The sequence below is a fragment of the Spermophilus citellus genome (assembly GCF_964194105.1).
Source record: "Spermophilus citellus genome assembly, chromosome: 8".
In the NCBI taxonomy this organism is placed as follows: Eukaryota; Metazoa; Chordata; class Mammalia; order Rodentia; family Sciuridae; genus Spermophilus; species Spermophilus citellus.
Window position 1 is genome coordinate 126,122,045 of NC_138189.1, and position 23,054 is coordinate 126,145,098.

Here is a 23,054-nt window from a genome sequence, read left to right on the forward strand (position 1 = left end):
TTATTTTTATATGTATTTATTTATTGGTACCAGGGACTGAACCTAGGGGTACTTAACCACTGAGCCACATCCTCAGTCCTTTTTTATATATATTTTATTTAGTGACAGGGTCTCACTGAGTTGTTTAGGGAATCACTAAGTTGCTGAGGATGGCATTGAACTCACAATCCTCCTACCTCAGCCTCCCCAACTGCTGGGATTACAGGAGTGCACCAGACCAGCTTATTAACACTTTAAATAAAACAACCTTATTAGAAGGGTAATGATATCCCCATTTTACAGTTGAGGAAACTGAACTTACAGAAACAGGTGCCTTTTCCAAGTTCAGACAACTGGAGTCTGAACCAGGCAGTCTGGTTCCAGGGTCCATGTGCTCAGCTATCATGCTAAACTGCCTCAGTTAAATAAAATTAATTGATTTTATTTAATTGTCTCAATAAACCAAGAGAATGGGTACCATTATTGTCTCCATTTTACAAACAAGGGAAATTAGGCATAGATAAACAAAATAATAGACCAGGATCATGGAGCTGGTCAGTGGTTGTTACAGTTTGAATATGAGGTGTCCCCCAGAAGCCCAGAAGCTCATGTGTGAGACATTGAAAGAAAGTTTCAAGGTGAAATGACTGGGTTATAAGAGCCTTAATCTAATTGGTGCATTAATTCACTTGAATGGATTAACTGCGTGGTAACTGTAGGCAGGTAGGGTGTGGCTGGAGGAGGTGGGTCACTGTGCCTTTCAGCAGAGTGTCTCTCTCTCTCTCTCTCTCTCCCCTCCATGTACCGAGCTGCTTTCCTCTTCTACACCTTTCTGCCTTGATGTTCTGCCTCACCAGGACCCAGGGCAATGGCGTTGGCCATCTGTGGATTGAGATCTCTGAAACCACGAGTCCCAGATAAAACTTTTCCTCCTCTACATTGTTCTCATTAGGTCTTTTGGTCACAGCAGCAAAATTAGCTGACGAAAACAGTGGTGCTGGCAAAATGAGATCAGTAAGTCTGAGCCTTAACCATTGAAGGGAAAGCTGTTTTCCTACATTCAACCATACAGGGGAAGGTGGACTGCACTAGAAAACGCGTGAAGCTTTTGAGTCTTTCAAATGTGGAACTCCTGGGCTTCAGGTTCCGTCTCGCAATGTCTTTTCTCAGGCCTAAATGTCCTTTCAAGTTGTTCTACCCTTCAGGTATTCCATTTGTGAAATCTATTAGTTAGTTTTCTGTTGTTGTAACAAAAATACCTGATAAGAACAATTAGTAAGAGGTTGAAGAGTTTATTGGGGGCTCATCGTTTCAGAGTTGTAGACCATGGTAGGCCAACTTCATTGGTCTGGGTCCAAGGTGAGGCAGAACATCATGGCAGAAGGGCATTGTGGAGGAAAGTTGATCAGTTAAAGGTAGTCAGGGACAAAATATAGTCCCCAAGGACATATCTCCCAAAGGACACACCTCCCAGCCATGCCCCACCTGCCTATAGTTACCATCTAGTAATCCATTTAAATTATTAATCCATCAAATGAATTAATCCACTTATTAGGTTACAGTTCTCAAAATCTAATCATTTCACATCTGAAGATTCTTGCATTGAATGTCATTTTTTTTCCAATACACGAGCTTTTGTCACACTTTATATTCAACACATAACACAATGCCACAAATGTAAAGGGCCTTTGACCAAACTCAGGTTCAGACTAAAGTCCTGCCATCTTGCCTACAGCTTGTACAGCTTGTTCCTTAGGAGACCATAGATAGATGCAACAGCTACACAGTGGAACACATCTCAAGGTCTCATTCCTTTTGTGACCAGACCCCCAGTACACTCTGAGAAGGGACAACTAGGGGCACCAGTGACACCAAACCTGTTTGTCCCCATTTCAGAAATAGTGTCGCTTTCTGGAGGAGAACAACAGTAACTGAAAGAAAGGCACAGAGCATGACTATGGTCATGACCGTGTGAACAACTTGAGTTATCTCAGTTTAAGATGGTCACTTCTTTGTTCTTGCTGAGGTAAGCCCTTTTGCATCTAATGTAGAGAGTTTTTCTGAGTGTTTGAGGGCCAATAAAGGAAAAGGACATGATCACAAAGCAGGAGTAGCAGGCAATGAGTTCTATTTGGGCAACACTTTGTCAGGATTGTATGCTGCAGCTTGAGGGCCACCACCTTGAAGGTGAACAGGGCAAGAAACTCCTGGAGTGGGGAGAGAAAACAGGATCAGAGAGGGAACTTCCATATTTAGATGATGTTCCTCAACAGCCCTGCAGGCACCTCTGTACCAAGGAGCTCAAAGGGCAGCAGTTGAAAACAGGGTTTTTATCCATACAAAGTTGATCTTATCTATACCAAGCAGATGCAGGTGCAATTTCTCAAGGTATATAAGGTAAGAAGCTGTAACTGGTTAAAAATCTGCTTATTTGGGCTTTGTTTCAAGCACCTGGATGTGTAAAAACTGACTTGGCTGTTCACAGGTTTTTGAGGGAATCTGGGAAGAAAGCAACAGCCTAGATCCCAACATAAGGAGGCACTTTGGGGTCATTTATATACATCCTAACGACCAGGTTGGAAGTCTCTCCAAATGCACAGGCAATCCAGGACTCTACCAGGTCCAGATTGATGCCCAAGTCTCTGGATGCCTATGCACACCCAAATTCTGAGCTTTGAGGTTCTGATTTGACCAACCGTTTTGAAAGTTGATGACTGATACTGAATATAACACTTACCTCACCATCCCATCATCAGACAAAAGCAGAAAGATCTAATATGAGACAAGAATTCATGCACATACAAAGAGAATGCGTGGGAGGATATTTGATCTCCAAGAATCTATGCAGCAGTAAGTTAATACCGGTGTTGTTTAGAAGGGCCTATTGTTTTCTAACAGTAAAACAACTCCACCAGCAGATGGCGCAATGACATTAAATATTGGAGAGGATATTCTGGTCACTAGCTCTATGTAATCAAGCACATCTAGATAGGGCTATGCTACATGAAGTCCATTCACTATACAATCCAACAGATTCCTCTAAACATCTCAGGAAATTCAGTACAACTATGAGATTCATCTCATAGAATGTGAAAATTAATAAAATCTACTTACTGGACAGCATACCCACTTTTGGCTCTACAGAATTTGAAACAACTACCACTTACTCTATATTATCCAACATGCATATATACATGAAATATTTTTTATTATTCTAAAATTTGGAAGCATTCCAAAGCACAGATGAAATCGTGTCCAAGGGATTTCCTTTTGGAAATCTGAAAGTCTTTGTATAAGTAGGCATAGGGAGTGAAAGAGTGACAGTAAGTCTTTCCTTTACTGTCCTTTCTATTAGCTCTTTCATGAGTGTGGGCGCATGTGCTAGGGATGAGCACCTAGGGTCTGGGGGGAGTAGATATTAACATATACTCTACTATTGAGCTCCATCTCCATCCTTTCTGTTAAATTCAGGTCTGACTTCTGTCATCAGGGGCTTTTATTTTTACACTCTTTTCTCCTTAGCAACTCTCTGCCTCCATTGACCCACCACCAGTTCTCATTCCCAAAGCTCCATCTTCAGCATCTTAAAAGTCTTATTACCACCCACACTTAATTGGACTCTTCATTGTCTTGCTCCCCCCCAGACCAATTTCTCCTCTCGTTTTCCTAGTTACGTTAGTGGTCTTCAATTTTTCTTGTTCCTCAGAATCATCTTGGGCTCTTTTCTCTCCATTGCCCACCTCCCAATTCAGTTTTACCCTAAGTTTTTTTCTATTCTGTTTCTATCAAGTGCTTGAATGGCTTCAACCAATTTTTTGAGCCCCTGCTAGGTACAAAGGCTTCTACAGTGTATAAAGGCATTAGGGCTGGTCACCAGTCTGTGCTGCTGGCAGCACTGAAGCAATGCTCATAAAGTCATATATCAATTTCTTGAATTTTCCAAAATCTAATTTTTAATGGAAATAAATGGAACTGATAAGAGAAATTCTTTTTGCAACAAGAAATTATTTCAACATAAAGGAACTATACAAAATTGCTCAAAAGAAATCTGAACTCCTTGTGTAAAGCAGGTGTGGATATTCTCCAGAGCGGTGTAAGGCAGCAGTTCTCTTGTACACAGTGATTATCTGCAAACATCTGTTAATATAAGTACAGATTCCAGGGATCCACTAGCAGCCCCTCTGATTCCACAGATCTAGAAAGGGACTGAGATCAGTCAGTCTCTCTTTCTCTCTCTCTCTCTCTCTCTCTCTCTCTCTCTCTCTCTCTCTCTCGGAGCTAGGGATCAAATCCAGGGCCTTGCACATGCAGGTAAGCAATCTACCACTGAGCTATGTCCCTAGCCTGACTCATATTTTGTAACAAAAATAAAAGAGTAATCTAAGGGATATTTGATATTTTAAGAAATTGTGATGTCAAAGAAACTTTAAAATAAATATAATAATAAAATATTATCCTCAGATCCTTACACTGCTTTATAAAACCACTTTTAAATTAGTCAGCTACTTTGTATTTGATCCCATAATTCTATCTCAAAGCTGTTTCCTGAGTCTATCTTTGGATGCTATGTTTGATTTCTGGTTATATCTAAAGTTTACATTTCAGTCTTGGTGGAAGTAATACTTTAGGCAGATCAGTCATTCAGACCTTACCTTGTATGTTTATCATGTCCCGTGGTGGATGGGTGGGAATTAGAGAGGGATTCCCGAACTAATAAAGGGGCCATTTAACAAGTAAGGAGTAGTAGGGAGGGGTGCTGGTGCAGACGCTGGTCCAGCCACAGTTAGGCCCATTCCCACTTGCAAACTCCAGGTGAGCGAGCAGTGGAGTGGGATTGTGAACCAATAACCTACAGCAGTGCTCCATCATGGCCCACATGCCAACTTGGGCACAGCTGAGGGAACCAGGCTAAAGCATGGGCACAAGACAGACACCTGGAAAAGGACAGGTGAAATCACTTGGCTTTCTTTATGATCCACTCTAGCCATAGTCCTGTGTGTTACATCTTACATTAGTACAAATGTTTAACAGAGCTCCAAAATACAGTGCTATAAACCCCCCCATTACCCCCATCTTCTAGAATTTTCATTTACCTTTGTTAAATATTTGGCCAAGTTCTACTTGTTCCAGGCGGGCCGCAGTACTTCAGAGGCCTCTGTGTGGCCTTCTCTCCTTATACTTTCATAGAGCAAATCAGGAGAAATAATGATCAAAATTTTTCTTAGCGTTGTGGCTTTCTGAGACTTAATTGGCTTATTTTATGGATATCATTCAAACTTGGTTGTTTTAAAAATGTTACATACTTTTGCTTTTGCTTTGTAAAGATTAAATACGTGTGACGTCCCCTTTGGTTGAAAAGTCATAATGAATGCCTCTGTCCCCTCTTGATGCCAATCAACTGACTACCTGCCACCAATTCTGTAACTGCCCCATGCTATGGTATCTGATTGCCTTGCTACCTCTGTGGACAGATTTTACCAGGAAGAATGATTTCCAGACAGACATAATTTGTTTAGAAATTTATAAATTTGACTGCTCTTAGAAACAGCTAGATGTTTATGTTCTCTGTCTCAATTTCATTTTAACATTTCATTTTAATGTTTCAGTAATACTTAACAGTTAGTTATAATTTAGTAAAATACATTTCACTCCTTCAGCAAGTATTTACTGAGTGTACTGTTTTAAGTGTTTTAGATAACAGCAAATAAAAAAATCCTTCCTGGACTGGGGAATGATTTGGTTGGTAGAGGGCTTGCCTAGCATGCATGAGGCCCTGGGTTCAATTCCCAGCAACCCCCCCTCCCACCGACCAAATCCTTCTTTTTTTCATGGGGTTTACATAAAATTTATTTTAATTAATATATAATTACATGATTATGTTAATTTAAAATTTCATGAGCTTGTGCTACCACAATCCAGTTTAGAAGATAAGGTGAACAAGTTATACACACACACACACACACACACACACACACACACATTTTCCTCTGAAAAGCTTAAATACAAAAACAAGATTGAGAAGTTTATATTTATTGCTCAGGACATAGGGAGTCTTGGAGATGTGTTTTGTTTGTGCTGGAAATTGAACCTAGGCATTTGTACATGCTGAGCAAGTGCTTTACCACCGATCTACATCCCAATCTCCTTGGAGATTTTGATGGACCTTCACAGTATTTTCTGGCTAATTTTCACAAGGTCCCTCTTTTAGTATATTTTTTTTCTCACTCTGTCACTTACCTGGAATGTTCACATCTCTGATAACCCCAAATATGTGTGTGTGTGGCAGGGGTGGAGTGTGTGGGGGGATGGGGGGTGTTTTGGATTGCCTACCTCCAGATACAAAGTGGCCTGCAGGTGGCAGTGGTGAGCAGCACATGCAGCAAACCCAGCAAATTAGTGCTTCCCTGACCACCCTACCTGAAATAGCACCTGCTCCAGTCTCTCACTCCCTTACTCCCTTTTTTCTTCATAACTATTTCGCCAATTGACATTATATAGTATTGGGATTATTGCCTCTTTCTTTTCACTAAAATGTGAACTTGGGTCTTTGTTCATTGTATTGAACAAGGCCTGACAACTAGTCCATATTCAATAAATAAATAAATAAATAAATAAATATATTTCCTAATCAATAATTATATATAAATACATATTTATATATAGATCATATTTAATAAATATGTATTTCATATTCAATAAATATATATAAATATACTTTGTCTGAGCATCCAGCAGAGGAACACTATGTAGGATGATATACAGTTACCTGGCAACCAAATTTTGGGGTACATATTTGATTAAGTTTTATTTTATCAGGATAATTTTATGTAATTTCTGGTGAGAGCTAAAGGTTCCTTACCATATCAAAAGGTTATAAAGAGAGGTGTGATGAAGGAGACTTTCAATACCCATAATAAGATAAAATAGTGTTAAATGACATACTAATGGGGAAATTAACCTAATGAAACATAGTAGGTGAGATACACAGGAAGTGCTGATATGCTGATATCTGACCTCTAGGGATGCATGATTAAGCAATGGTTTTCCTGGATCTTACTAAACAGAATTTCCTCTGTGCTGTTTGTAAAAGATGAAACACAGTGTTCCAAATTCTGACTTGGTTTTTTCAGCGATGAGCTTGTCCTTAGTCTGTCTGCAGTCAGGCTATTCTTCTGCAAACTTCAGCCACAGCAGTTATCAACCAAGTATGGTTAACACTCTAGTCTCTCTTGCAAAACACTGAGTAAATATTTGGGCTCTGGACCTATCTGTTTTTGCAAATCATATCTCTATTTACCCAAGTGGAGGTCACAGGGCCCCACTCAGGGTAAAGCATACACAGCATCTCAGTTTGAAGAAGGCTAAAATATGTCACTTTTCAAGGATGAAGCAAGATTCTTCAAGATGCCAATAAAAAGTTGGCCTTTGTACACCACCCATTCTGTATGGATATAACTTTGAAAGAACTATAGTGCAAATCACGTTAAGGTAATAAACTTAAAACATAAATCCAAATCTTATGTTTTGTTGGTCCTCATTCAAGGTTGTAAGGTAAAGCAAATATGGACATTAAGTAAGAAAAGATAAATTGTTTTGTGGATGTGGTAAAATTTCCCATTCTACTTACCTGCTCTTCTTTAGGAATATCTACTTTCTTTTTATTTTTCTATCTGCAAAGATAGTTCAAGACAAACTCATGAGACTTTTCCACAGTCCATTTTTTCTGTAGGCCTGTATCTTTCCTCAGAGGCCTACATGATTCTTTTCTTTCTAGAGCACATTCTTGTGAATGTAACTTGGCCCTTTTAGCTACTGCCTTAGCCCTAGAGAGGGAGTCCATCCTCCTTCTGCTCCATGTGTTTTTTTTTTTTTTTTTTGGTCTTTGACTTATATAGTGAAACTAAAAGCACATTGTTCATAGACTCCAAACAAAACATCTTCAATTTCACTTTCCATGTGCTATTTTTGTACACATAGCAAATATTCTCACTGACAACTTTGTTGCCCTAGATGGGATATTTTTGCCATTAGGGTGGACTGGTTTTCAACAGGCCAACAGATTGTTTTCTTTCTGTCTAGCTGAAGAAAAATCAATTCTAAGGCATAAAGCTATAAATTTAGGTTAGATCTATACATTATTTACTTATTAGCTAAATAAATGTTTTGTTGTCAGAATTGATTTGAGCTTTATTGGACTACCCAAAATATGTGCCTTCCCTTAGTCTACTGAGAGAAGATAATTCTTGGAGTCCTACTCTATTTGAACCATGAGTTGGCATTGAAAACCACTTCCTCTAAAATTGAACTGAAAACACTAACTAATCTTAAAGCAATAAAAATGTAGATTTGTGAAGGACTGTAAAAGATCATGGTGAACTTTAACTCACAGAAAGAGACAGACAATAGATAAATGTAAATACATTTCATGTAATCACACACACACACATGCGCGCACACACACATATACACACACACACCTCTTTAAAATCTATAACTGCTAAAACCTATCCCATCAGTGAATACTTCGATTCTTATGATACCCTGTATCTCTGTACCAATTTAAATTAAGTGCTTCATGATTGAAGCTGAGCTGAAGGCTCAGGTGTTGGGTCACATGATCTGGGGCTCCTTGGGATTAATTTCCTGTTCTGGCACAGTGACCTTGCCTATGTCATATAGCCTCTATAGCCTCTGTATGACTCTCTTTTCTCCTTCATAGGATCATATTTACCTCAAAGCTCATTGTAAGGAGTAAATGAATGGATGCACAAAACACAAAGAACTAAATTGCAGCATGACACATCTAGCATGAAGAATACGCTCCAAATCAGTGACTCTGTCAGTCCTGAAGGTCTATATCATTTATCACTGGGTAAACAAGTCATCTTCACAGATGAACTTACTCTCCATAATCAAATTCAAATTCAGCAAATATTTTGGAGCAGAGGTAAGCAAAATAGGCAAGGGACTCAGAGAGGGAATTATTAATTTACGGAAATACCATTAGTAGTAGATGTATCTTCAAATCAGTACACAGTTGGATGATAGGGAATTTCAAAAATTATTACTTTGATAAATAAACCCACTGACTTGTGAAACAAATCAAATTACTGTGTTGGCTTAAATAATACGTATGCTATTTTCTCAGGAAACAAACCTACAAGTGGAGTAAATTGGATTTAAGAAATATTCTTCTTTCCTGGAATTCATTAATCATTTATCAAAGAAAAAGTTGGTTCAAACATGGAGGAGAATAACTAGTTAAAATTTAATAAACCTAAGTGATACTAGACAATGCAGAACCAAAGTAGGTCACTAAATCACTCCTGGCCACTTTTTTTTTTCTCAAAAATCATCTTGTTTAGTATTATTCTAATTTAGAACTTGAGATTGTGGTTTAAAAAATAAATCTATTTCCTAAAATTCTGACCATGCACCTCAAATTCCAATCCAAGTCAGTAAAAAGGAAAGAATGCAAGTATTCCAAATCTAAAATGATATAAGAATTTTTATTTCTTCTACCTATCAACCTTTGGTATATTATATACATTGATGCTTCTAAAGAAATTGTATGAAGTCAAGAAGTTCAAAACCCAATCTGTGGCTGAATGAATCATAACCTCAGATTCAATACGTCAATACTTTATGCTCTTCAGTAAGAAGATCCATAATGACAACATGCTTTGTCTGAACAAACTTTGCTTAAACACTGTTACTGATAAAAGTATGACTTCTCTTAAGGCACACAATCTAGTTCTATCATCATTTGATCTGTGTTTGGTGGAGTGAATGTTTAAGTAATTTCCATCTAAATTAGACAATCAAGTTTTCCTTTTCTAGGTGGTGTCATAGATTATAGTTAGTTGCCACAAATGATTTATTAAAAAGAACTTCTACAACTTGAACAACTCATTTCCCATGAAACAAATATACCAATAATGATCAGTCTTACAATGGTATGAAATGAAATTACTATTTATAAAAATTTTATATCTAAACCATTCAGTAATTGATAAACCTTATAAACATTCACCTAATATTCTTTGTGAATCAGACAATGCATTCAGTGTATTTATCCCATTGAATCCTGGGAACAGTCCAAGTAAGTAAATAATAGCACTATTTTTTAATTCTATTTTTATATATGTGACAGCAGAATGCATCCCAATTCATATTACACATATAGAGCACAATGTTTCATATCTCTGGTTGTATACAAAGTATATTCACACCAATTCATGTCTTTATACATGTACTTAGGGTATCAATGTCCATCTCATTCCACTGTCTTTCCTACCTCATGCCCCCTTTACTCCCCTCTTACCCCTAAAAACACTATTTCTATTCTACCAACATGGACTATAAAACCAAGAGAGGTTTAGTAACTTGTACTGAGTGGCACAGCTAGTAAGGTGTGGAGATGAGATTCAAAGCCCGGCAGGTGGACTCCAGAACCCTTACCAACTAATGTCTATACTCTCCAATTGGATTATATTCTCCTTAAAATCAAAGGCAAAAAACTAAGTCATCTTTTATATTCAAATCAAAAAATAATCAGAGGAATTGTGTGGGGTTTAGCTCAGTGTAGAGTATGTGCCTAGCATGCACACACTAAGCCCTGGGTTCAATCACCAGCACTCATCATCATCATCATCATGTAATCACTAGCACAGAAAACAAATCATTGGGAGTGATTAATCATTGCAGATTTTCATTACAAATTTAGAGTAGATAATATGTGCCTATGTTAAAAATTCTAAAGATACTAAGTATACAGAGAAATGAAGAATTTCTCCCAACCCAGTCCATCATCATCTCACCCCATACGTTTCCATAGAGATAAACACTGGCAAAAATTGACCTGCACTCTTGAAAAGTCCATCCAATGGAAGTGCTCATGTGTATGTTGATACATTCCATTGTCTTTAAAAATCACAAATGGTAGAATGCTTTTTCCTTTTTCCTAACAATATATGTTGGATATTGCTCCATGTGACTAAATTAGAGTTTCCTCATTCACTTAAAAGATAGTTTCATATTCATTCATATGGATAGTCAATCAATTCTTTAATCATTACCTTTGTTGCTTATTTTTGTGGCTTAGGAGTTCTGAGAGGTATTAGAAATTTAAACTTCAAAGGATGACTTTCAGCCCAATTGAAGTCATCAGATAAATATTAAATATTTTTATATGAGTTGCTGTGGCCATAAAAATGAGTTTAAATCTAGTGAGATCAATATGACATGTATGTGTATAACACAAAGTCACTACCAATGCTATGAAAGAAGTAGAGCTTGCTCCCAAGGTTTTGGCACGGGTGGGTTGGGGAGGGAGGAATCATAAAACAAATTTTAAGGACATGTACAATTGTGACAGCCAGAGAGCTAGGGGTCTTTCTGAAGCCCAAACGGGCAGAAGGAGCTACATTGAAAAATGAAAACCTTGATCACAGATAGGACCATATGGTTCACAATAAGGAGATGTTATGTGATTCAATTTGGTTAGACTAGAAGGTATAGGAAATACGATCCAGAGAGAAAAAACAGCAAGGATAGGAGGAGACATTTATGATATTTACATTCACTATGATGGGAAGTAGGGAGTCACTGAAAGCTTTTGAGCAGATGAGTGTCATAATTGGAGCTACATTATAGGAAGATTAGCAAATGGTTGGGGCCGGGTGTGGTGGCACATGCCTATAATGCCACAGCTCAGGAGGCTGAGGCACCAGGATCACGAGTTCAAAGCCAGCTTCAGCAAGTGTGAGCCGCTAAGCAACTCATTGAGACCCTCTCTCTAAATGAAATATAAAAGAAGGGCTGGGAATGTGACTCAGTGCTTGAAGGCCCCTGAGTTCAATCCCTGGTACCAAAAAACAAAACAAAAAAACAAAACAAAACAAAAACCCACCAAATGGTTTGGAGGAATGACTGGACTGAAGGAAGGGAGATCAGTTAGCAGACTTTTAATTGGTTACGTGATATGATGATGTGATTGCATTAACTGAATAGTAAGAGGGAAATATTAAGGAACAAAGAAAGGTAAATCTGATTTTGGTAGATACACTTTATTTTGATAATTATTGATTAGCTATAGAATGTGAACATTTATCTGTTTTCAAATCAAAACATAAGCATTCCTTTGTAAAGACTTAGATTTGAACATTAAAATGTTAGTATTTCTTTCATGCTAAACATATTTCTCCCACTTTTATGGTTCATCAAAATTTAGCCAGACAATGGTGAAGCATGCCTATAACTCCAGTAACTCAGGAGGATCAAGGCCAGCCTCAGCAACTTATTTCTCAAAATAAAAAATAAAAAGGGCTGTGAATGTGGCTCAGTGGTTAAGCACCTCTGTGTTCAATCCCTGATATAATAATAATAATAATAATAATAATAATAATAATAATAATAATAATAATAATTGGTGTCAGAGGAGGGAATGAGGGATAACCCAAAATAGGGACATCAATAATAGCGATAATGCACGATTATAAATTATCAATAGTTGATGGTGGATGTTGTTTCCCAATACACAAAGAAGCTCCAGCGACAGGGCAGAGATGATGGCCCTTTTCTAATATCTCATTTTGCCTCCTTTCCTTCAGCTTTGCTTCTAGTCAGGGAGAAAAATTTTCCTAGCCCCTACCTCTGCATCCAGAGGTAACTAGATGGAACCTCAGGAAAAACAAACGGGCTCTTTGCTCATTTTCCCTTGGTGGCAGCCAGTTCTACCAGTCAAAGAGACAAGTCGAGCTCAAAAGCTCATTGAGAATGGAGGGCAGAAGGTCACAGTCAACCCAGAGGGACAAGAAGGCCCTTTCCAGGGTCATTCATTCCTGGGACTACTGAATTGGGTCATAGTGGGAGGCAAAGTCCTGCCACAGCCGCAGGTTAGAGAGAATGTTGTCACCTCATCCCTGGGCTAAGAAAGGTCTGTGGGTCATTTAGGTTATGGCGGCAGGCCCCATCTTAAGGACAGGCAGGGTTTGCTGGGGTGGACTTGGGATCTGTGTTTGCTCTCTCTGCTGCCTCCGGGAAGAGGTTGCAACACGCAGCTTCCCCGCCCTCCCCAAAACAGTGGCTAAAGCTTCACCTGCTCTGGGAGATTTTTGGGTCACAGGGAGACGTTTGATCTGGGCCAAAAAAGGAGGAGCTTAAGCCGGGGTGCAAAATCTGGGAACCTGCTGAGCACAGGTTGGGACCAGGAGGAGGAAAAAGAGACGGGAAAGAGGTGCCCACCCTTCCGGTAAGGAGACCCCGTGATCAGCTCCCTCCAGTAGCCATCGCGGCCAGCCCTGGACCTTATATAAAGGCACAGGGGCAGCCCAGGAGTTCACAGCGCTGACAGCACAGGGCTTGAAGCGCCAGGCGCCCCAGGCATCATGGGTTTGTCCCTACAACCCCGGAGTTTAATTCTGTACCTCTCCAGCCTTCTCCTGTTCTCTCCAGCATGCCTGGCAGTAAGTGTGCTGTTCATAAAACACCTTCTTTTAAACAGAAAGCCGAAACATAAGAAAGCAAATGGTGACTAGTGACATTTCGTGTCTTTCTCCTTTTAGTATGTGGCTACCAGAGACAACTGCTGCATCTTAGATGAAAGATTTGTAAGTAGCGTTTATGTTTCTTGTGTTCTGTTGGAGAGGGGAGGACAACAGAAGCAATTCTTCTACAAATACCGTTTAATGTTTTTAAAATATCGTTGACCTATTACTTTTTTTTTTTTTTTTTTTTTATGGATAGGTTTTAAGTGTTGCTCTTGTCCAAATGTCTGGTCACTTGCTGCTTCTGTTTGCAGGGTAGTTATTGTCCAACTACCTGTGGCATCGCGGATTTCCTGTCTACTTACCAAAGCCATGTAGACAAGGACCTGCAGAGTTTGGAAGACATCTTAAATCAAGTTGAAAACAAAACAACAGAAGCCAAAGAACTCATCAAAGCCATCCAGATCAGCTATAATCCAGATCAGCCAAAAAAGCCAAGTGAGAAACTAAGGACTGGGGGCCAACTGAGAAAATCGTTCAAGAAGTTATTTTGTTGTTGTTTTAGTTGTTTGGTTTGTTTATTTTCTGGTTTTGGACTCCTCTAACAGATATGATAGAGACTGCCACCCAGAATTCCAAGAAGATGGTAGAAGAGATTATGAAATACGAAGCATTGATTCTAACACATGACTCTAGTATCCGGTAAGCATTTTGGCTTTCCTTTGCTCTCCAAGACAGATTTAGTTTTGATTACTGTAACATGTTTCAGTGAAAGTCTTTTTAATTTTTTTTTCATTTAAAATGTCCAGTTGACATATGTCTGTCTTTGACCCAATGAGGTGGGTGGTTTTTTGTTGTTGTTTTTTTTGTTTGTTTGTTTGTTTTGTGTGTGTGTGTGTGTGCAATATGAATTGTATTGGATTGTAATTGCATTTATTTATGGCATTGGGGATCAAACTCAGGGCTTCGTGCATTCTAGGCAAGCAACCAAGCACTGAGCTACATCCCCAGCCCCAGTAATTGCTTTTTAATAATTACATTGGAGAAAGGTGTTCTAAATATCTTTAAATGTTTGAAATCTAAATATCCTTCACCTTCCACTGGTCTTACAATGTAAAAATCATACACATGGGCATTTGGGTGTTGAAAGTAAAATTCTCTTTATAAAAATGTCAACAAGTCAGTGGTAAGAAATTATCAAGCAGAGTCATAAGAAGGATCATGACTACTAAGGTAAATTATATTGAAGGTGAGTCAGAAAAGAAATATCTTAAGAGACTTAAACAAACATTGTAAAGCTATGTGTTTATCCTGGCACAATGAACCTACAGTTATGTATTTTCCTCCTATCGTGTGGAAATAAAATACCTGTTCCTGGCTTCCTAGAGTCACATAAACTTTCTAACCATGGAATCTCAGAAAAAGTTGTAGTTTCTTCACCATTAAAAAAAAATTGATCTCAAAACTGTGAGAAACTGAGTGTATGGGAAGAAGTGGCCCAGGAGAGATTTGCCTCTTTTTGATATCAGAAGTCTGTTGTTGTATTTATTTCACCAATATAATTTACATTATGACTGCCCATCACTGAAGTTAAGGAGACCATTGTGCAGAAATTGTCTAAGAGTAGAGAAAGAGGGTGGTCCAATAGTTTTTCTTCCCTTCTGTTCTTCAAAGTTAGAAACAGAAGTTTATGCACAGTAGATAGTTTTCTATCATTTCTGAATATTTATAAGCAACCCTGTGAGAAACTGCAAAAGCAGGGTTTTTACTTCCCCCAAGCTTTTTCCAGACCTGTGTAACTAGAAACACTAAGATAGGGAAGTGTCTAGTTGTTTATTTTATGTATGGTAATACCTAAGATACCTTTTGCAAGTAACTTAGAGATGGAAGCCCATTAATAGGTCCTTGGTAGATCACCAAGTTTAAATGGATGACGCTTCAACAACACATGGGAATTACTGAGCAGAACTGTCCCTGCTTTCAAATGGCCAGGAGGTGTCTCCCTTAACCAGGCCCATCTCACATTGGCTGTTACCTGCTCTCCTTTAAGCATAAACTGAAAATCAGAATGACCACTTAGTGATGACCTTGGTATATTGACATGGACTTTGTTATTTGTGTTCAGAGTTGAGACTTTATGTCTGTTTCTGGATTAAAAGATTCTGGCATAAAAATTGTATTCCTGTTTTAATTATTTAGGGAGGGGGGTGTGGAGTTGATTTCCTTGCCCCCAAAGCTTAGCATTTTAATTCATTTCAATTTATTAACATAATTTTGCAAATTTCCCCAAAAGGGAAGTCTTAAGAAAATAAGATAGTAGTTCTAAGAGAAAATACAAAGTTACTCCAATGAAAGGAATGCTTATCTTTTATTATCTCGTTGTTTAATTTGTAGATTTTTGCAGGAAATATATAATTCAAATAATCAGAAGATCCTTAACCTGAAACAGAAGGTAGCCCAGCTTGAAGCCAAGTGCCAGGAGCCTTGCAAAGACACAGTACAAATCTATGATACAACTGGGAAAGGTAAATGAGAGGTTTATATTGGGATCATGTTCATCAAAGCAAATAGACAAAGTAAAAGGGAATGTATAGGAATAATGTAGAAAGTGTCTAGCTTTCCCCGCCTTCCTTTTTTTTTTTTTTTTCTGGAAGTACTGGGAATTAAACCCAGGGGCACTTTACCACTGAGCCACATCTCCAACCCTTCTAGCTCCTTTTCTTTCCCTCTTTCTTTCTTTCCCTTTTTCCTCTTTTTTCTTCCTTCATTTCTCCCTTTCTCTCTCTCTCTTTCTTTCTTTCAATAGGGTCTTGTTATGTTGCTGAGGCTAGTCTAGATCTGCAGTCCTCCTGCCTCAGTCTCCCGAGTCTCTAGAATTATAGGCATGCTGCTCCTTGCCTAGTGAGTATCTAGCTCTTAAGTGTCTAAGGATTCCAATAGTATAGAGTATTCTTGAGTAGCAAACAATAGTTTGAAAGGACTGATGATGCAAGAATGTACATAATGTAAATTATATTCCTCTTGGGAAATGAAGAGTTGAAAAGAGGTTCATTTCATCTCATTTTTGAGGTTAACACAGTCTTACCTGGATTTAAAACCACAGTAAATGTTTCTTATTTTCCTTTTTCAGATTGTCAAGACATTGCCAATAAGGGAGCCAAAGAGAGTGGCCTTTACTTCATCAAGCCTCTGAAAGCGAAGCAGCAGTTCTTGGTCTACTGTGAAATTGATGGCTCTGGAAACGGATGGACTGTGCTACAGAAGGTAGTTTTCCCTTTTCATCTGTGTTTAATAATGTCCACATTGGTGCTGCCATATGGCAGATTCTTGTCAAAGTACCTTGTGAACATTAAATTACTTAACCCTCAGGAGGGAACTGAGGATGACAGGTAGAGTAACTTGCCCCAAATCACATAAGTAATAAGTAACAGAGTGAGGATTTGAATCCAGGCAGTGTGGTTTCAGTGTCTTGGCTTTCACTCAATATGGCTGGTGTCACTGCTGCAGATTTATGATGGCACATAAGCAAAGTCCTTTGGTCACAAAAAAATAGAAGAGACCTCTTTTATCAGATATATTAAGACCAAGGACCGCCATCACAAGAAGAGCCCCGCCCCAGAAGATACAGGTGGGCTACTCCAAGGCCTCGTGTGGCCTCTGCCAGTCACTGGGAGCCACTGAGGATCCTGGCTCCCTTGCCTTATTTACTTCCTGCCACTGTTAAACTACTTGTGCAGGGGGCACTCAGAGGGCTGCATTCCACCATCAGCACATGGAATCAATAATGTCTCGCTCGAGTTCTAAAGTCCTCCAGGGGTCTTTAAAAAAAAAAACACCTACCACTAGTTCAGAATTCACCATGTACTGAGCACTCTTTAAAATGTTTTATTAATATCTATCATGAAATCCTCACAGCAACCCTAAAAAGCCCGATTTGATAGATAAGGAAACCAAGGCATCTTGCCCATATCACTTCATTGCTAGTCAATAGACTTATAACCTCCATATTTTTGACAGGGTGTTGATGATATTTTCTTGACATGCACCCATATCTGTTCTCTCCCCTTGTGCCATTCTGTAATTAGAGACTGGACGGCAGTGTGGATTTCAAGAAAAACTGGATTCAGTATAAAGAAGGATTTGGCCATCTCTCTCCTACTGGCACCACTGAGTTTTGGCTGGGAAATGAGAAGATTCACTTGATAAGCACACAGTCTCAAATCCCGTATGCACTCAGAGTGCAATTGGAAGACTGGAATGGCAAAACCAGGTACTATGCAGAAAGAACTTTAAGGATTTTTTTTGTAGAGGTCATCCAACATGTGCCCTTTCCAACTCTCAATAGATGGATAGCAAAAAACAGCCTGGCATATGTGAGGAACAGTTTGGTTCTTGGGCAGTCCAAAGAGGAAGGTTCTCTCTGTAATGGATCTGAATGTTTTGGTATAATCTACTTACCCTGGAAACATTCAGAGCAATAGCTAGTTGCTGAGATTTTAATAGGTACCAGAAAATGAGCATGATATTAAATCTAATTTAATCAAAATAACCATCCCAAAAGCAGGTATCATTATTAATCCCACTTTGTCAACTAACATTGCTGGTAAATGGTAAAGGTGGGGTATGAATTCAGGAAGTTTGACTTCATGAGTCTCCTGAATGAAAGTGAATTCAGCCTCTTTAGATTTCCCATTTATTTAATAACCACTCATTCTGTCAGCTCCTTGGTTATCATAAAATAAAATCAGCTGGCTCCCTTGGTGATCTACAGCCCTCTCTAGACTTAGAGGTACCTGAGAATTTTGAGTTTGTAGACCTAATTCAAGTGAATAAAAACATTCAACCATCTTACTATGTTACATAATACATATTCTGTCTCTGAACACAAAGGTTTGTTATTGTTTTTTTTTTAACTCTTCAGGTGGTATGAAAGTACTATAGTCAGTAGACTTTTTCCTATAGGATCATCTCCCATTTTCCTAGTACTGTAGATTAGGGAAGAAGGTAAAATATTTTCTGGAAATCTCTGTTCATTCCCGAGACTCATTATTCTCTCCACTCCATAGAATTTTATTTCTTTTACAGTTTTTCCCAGTGGAGAATCTCTCTCTCATTCCTATAGCTCATTTTTTGTGTGTGTGGACAACAGAGGTACTGTTTAGTATGTCCTTATGATGTCCCAGATAGCCCTCCTTCTTGCCTCTGCCCTACTGCCTTGGGAAAGAAGACTCTTTTTAGACCTCACCCCTCAGGTGGTATGAATGGGTAAGGGAACTAGCTGTATCTCCTTCATGAGCATTAACTCATGCTCACTCATCATCTGATCATCAGGGTGATCTATGATAGCATTGAATGCAAGGCTAAAAACTTAAATAGAAAGGGTAAATATGAAATTAGTCAAATTTTGGTTTTATTATGAACCTATCTATAAGTAAAAAAACATTCAAATAGGTGAAGTGTTTACTTTTCACTGGGACTCCTTGAAGTCTTCTAGACCCTTCCTGAGCAGAGTTGATGAACTCTGAACTGGTTCACACATTTATTATCTCATGCCACATTTGTAGAAAACGCTTCTTGATGTTCCTATTTCAGTCTTAAGAAGCGAAGTGACAAAGCAGCTGCCTGAGGGAAACGGGACCTTCTGAACTTCCTGAGGAGGCTTAGGATGTGACGTCTCTATTTCCTTCTTCGCAGTACTGCAGATTATGCCATGTTCAAGGTGGGACCTGAAGCTGACAAATACCGCCTGACCTATGCCTACTTCATTGGTGGAGATGCTGGGGATGCCTTCGATGGCTTTGATTTTGGTGATGATCCTAGTGACAAGTTTTTCACATCCCACAATGGCATGCAGTTTAGTACCTGGGACAATGACAATGATAAATTCGAAGGCAACTGTGCTGAACAGGATGGATCTGGTTGGTGGATGAACAAGTGTCATGCTGGCCACCTCAATGGAATTTATTACCAAGGTACAGCTTTCTTTCTTAGGTTCCAAGTGGGTGTAGAGTATGTACATTTTACAAAGTCTAATAAATAGATACAAAGTAAAGAGGAATAATTGTAAGGATAGTAGGTCTTTTATCATTTAGGTCTTTATTTGAAATCAGAATTGGAAAGTACCAAGACTGTGCATAAAATAGGACAACCACCTACTGCAAAATACCCAGTGGTTTGTCATCATACCTAAAACTATCACCATCAGACTTGGAACTCTGGGTTATAGTATCTCCTTTAGACATACCATATATGTGATCTGGATGGGCTAACATTACATATTTGTACTTATTAGCACATTAGCCTGGCTCAGCTTCCCGTGAGTTATATGTATCAGATACAACCAGTGAACAGTAGGTAAGTGTCTAAAGAAGTGGAATGAAGGAAAGGAAAGTACTATTAAGGGCAAGGGTTCATGAATGCATGAGAAAAGTCATGCTTAGGGTTTGTAGACACTTATTTTAGGATGGGGGAGGCTATGTTTTCTATAAGGGTGGAATGATTTGGACCACTGATTTGACTTACTGCCCAGCAGTTATGTCTGTGGAGGCCCTACAGATGGATCCTAAAGGATTCATTAACAAACATAAATATGGCTACTCATCTCATCTGCTTATAAGCAGCCTTATCTCTAGTAGCCATTGTCCTACAGCCAACTTTAAATCTTCTCAAAGATTCTTTAAAGTAACTTGGTTTCTCCCAACATTTTTATTTTTATTTTTATTTTTACTTGGAGAAACCAATATATCTTTGCACCATGAGAAACTATGTTTGGAAGAAACTCTCTAGGAAGGTGCTTGATCCAGATGACCCAGGGTAGCCATGTAGATAGACTTTAGTCCACTCCAGTATTAGACTCAGCCATCCCCTTACAAAATCATGAATTCTGGTACCTAGGAACAAGAAGGCAAATTAATCTAGTCCCTATAGAGATTATAATAAAAATTAAAATAACATTCCAGAACCATTTTCTAAAACCTCTTTTCAATGAACCAGTAGAATCGTGTTGTCCCATAACCACAGACTGCCTGATCTGGAATCATGGGGCTCCTACATTCTAACCTGCCTGAGGAAAGACTGTCCATAATAGCTGAGTCCAGGATGGTGAAGCTTAGGGAAAGAGAGAAACCAAGTAGGGAACTTTGTTCTGGCTCTATTAGCAGTGAATAAATTTAGAGAATGGCTGTGACCATGAAACATGCTTCAGATAGACAGCATTGTCAAATATTAAATTTAATTATAAATTGAGATTTTAGGAATCTTTAGAGACACTTTTAGTTAATAGATAACACGTGCAAACTTGATGAAACTGGCAATGCACATCATAGTAGACATTTCTTCTTAGACTGTCTGAGGGAAGCAAATGCAAGAGTAATGATTTGTGTGTCCACTACTCTTTTTAGGTGGCACTTACTCAAAAGCATCTACCCCTAATGGTTATGATAATGGAATTATTTGGGCCACTTGGAAAAGCCGCTGGTATTCCATGAAGAAAACCACCATGAAGATAATCCCATTCAATAGACTCTCCATTACAGATGGACAGCAACACCACCTGGGGGGTGCCAAACAGGTCAGGCCAGAACATGATGTTGAAATAGAAGACAAATAAATCATTTTTCTCAGAGATGGTAGAGTGATAACTGTTAATTTCTATGGACTCACACAATATGTTTCAGACATATTCTGAAAGTCTTTTCCTATCTTCCTTTACTGTATTTTTAAATTTTAATTATTCTTAAAAGGATATTTGGGCTTCAATGAAAAAATAAAAATTCACATCAGATTGTATTCCCAAATTACTGAAATCAGAGTTATTTTAAAAATTGCTTATTTGAGGAGACAACATTTGGACTTATTTCCTAAATATATAAAAATAAAACTATGGCTTTTTTTGCCTTGTTATGATTATTTGTCATTTTATTTTGTTACTTTTTTGGGTTTTATTATTTCATAAATATTTTTGTATGTACTAATAAAATAGGAGAAAATTTTAGAGTTTCAAATGCCTGAGTATGTTTTCATGTATACTACCCCCAAATCAGTCATATTTAATTCTTCTTTTTTAAACAGAGAATTATTTCTTTTTTAATATATTCTTTTGTTTTGTTATATATTCATAGGCTGGAGACGTTTAAAAGACCATTCAAAAGTGATTTGATTTTTTAAAGGACTTTATCTGAACAGAAAAATATAATATTTTTCCTATGGGACAATGGACTTTCAAAGCCTCACTTCATATTAAGAGTAAAACGAACTCATATTGAAAACTCCATTAACAGTTTTGTGCTGGTGGTAATTTATCTACATGCATTTCAATAAACATTTTGTTTCCTAAGACTAGACACATGGTATCTTTTATTGAACATTAAAAACCATCACTTTTCATCCACTTAGTCATTACAATTGGACAGTCATCAGTTTTTGCTGAGCTCACCTTTGATGCTAGACATTGTACCTGACTGGGGGAAATTACAGAGGAAATGAAGTCAAGGCTTTTCTCTTCGGGGAATATGAGACACTTGAAGTACTGTAACCCAAAGTGAAAAAAATTGATATAAGAACACATCAGGTAATTCAGGTGCATGGGACCCAAAGAGCAGCTGGTGACAGAAATCTGCTGAGGGATTCTTCCAGCAGCAGTGTTGAACTTCAAATATCGGCCACCACACGTGTTCACTGAGAGAGGCCTACAGTTCAGAGCAAAGCACTGTGAGGAACCATCTGCTCAGTCTCTCACTGATGAACCAGGAGGGGAGGGGAGTGGAACCATCTCCTCATTCCAAATCAGAGATAATGAGACTTTAGCAGCTTGAATTCAGAAGCTGCTGACTTTCTAAGGAAGTTCGTAAATCTGTGTAACTTGACATTAGGTTGACTGCGTAAAGCACTAAACTGATTTTATGAAGGAAATATCTAATTGATCTGAAGTCCTGAGCTTTGGCTTTGAATTGTCTTCCTTCCCACAATTTCTTTCCTAATTCCCTCATTTTCTGGTTCTCACAAGTCCTGATTTTAAAATAATCTTAGAGGAAGTAAAAACAAAACAAAACAATAAATCCACTTCTAGGTATACAAACAAATGCTTATGACTCTTTGGGAAATCGGAACATTGATGGGGGGAAGGGGGGATGGGAATGGGAAAGACAGTAGAATGAATTGAATACACTTTCCTATGTTCATATATGAATAGAGGACCAGCGTAACCTCCACTTCATGTACAACCACAAGAATGGAAAGTTAGATTGCATGTGTGTATGATATGTCAAAATACATCCTACTGTCATGTATAACTAAAAAGAACAAATTAAAAATGAAATAAGAACTTAGATTCATTGTTTGCAGTATTCATTTGTCTATGCATGCACAGTGTTCCTTACCTTCAATGCACTAGCTCCTGAGCTAGACATTACGGGTGTGGCACAAAATGTGCTTGACATCTTCCTCTCTCTCAAGCCTATTCTTTTCCATCAGTTCTTATGTTACAAAAAGACAGGGACATCCTCCAGGCTTCCTCATTCCCTCCTCCTTCATGTCTACTGACTGGTCTAGTCTGTAAAGTCCTAAATATTTAGTAGAATCCTTTCCTTC

General features: G+C 38.3%; 1 protein-coding gene across 2 annotated transcripts; it reads left to right on the forward strand.

Moving 5' to 3' along the window:
- Positions 1 to 13,367: 13,367 nt before the first annotated feature.
- Positions 13,368 to 21,958, forward strand: FGG (fibrinogen gamma chain; the record flags this gene model as incomplete). Of its 2 annotated transcripts, XM_081304520.1 has the most annotated exons (10): positions 13,368 to 13,445; positions 13,545 to 13,589; positions 13,781 to 13,964; positions 14,075 to 14,168; positions 15,861 to 15,991; positions 16,597 to 16,730; positions 17,552 to 17,736; positions 19,161 to 19,438; positions 20,867 to 21,036; positions 21,587 to 21,958. In XM_081304520.1, 10 exons carry the CDS (start codon positions 13,368 to 13,370, stop codon positions 21,599 to 21,601), a joined length of 1,314 nt encoding a protein of 437 aa, XP_081160646.1. In that variant the 3' UTR covers positions 21,602 to 21,958. The 2 variants fall into 2 exon arrangements, with proteins under 2 accessions (XP_081160646.1, XP_081160645.1); XM_081304519.1 differs by lacking the exon at positions 21,587 to 21,958 and having other exon boundaries at positions 20,867 to 21,351.
- Between the last annotated feature and the right edge of the window lie 1,096 nt (positions 21,959 to 23,054).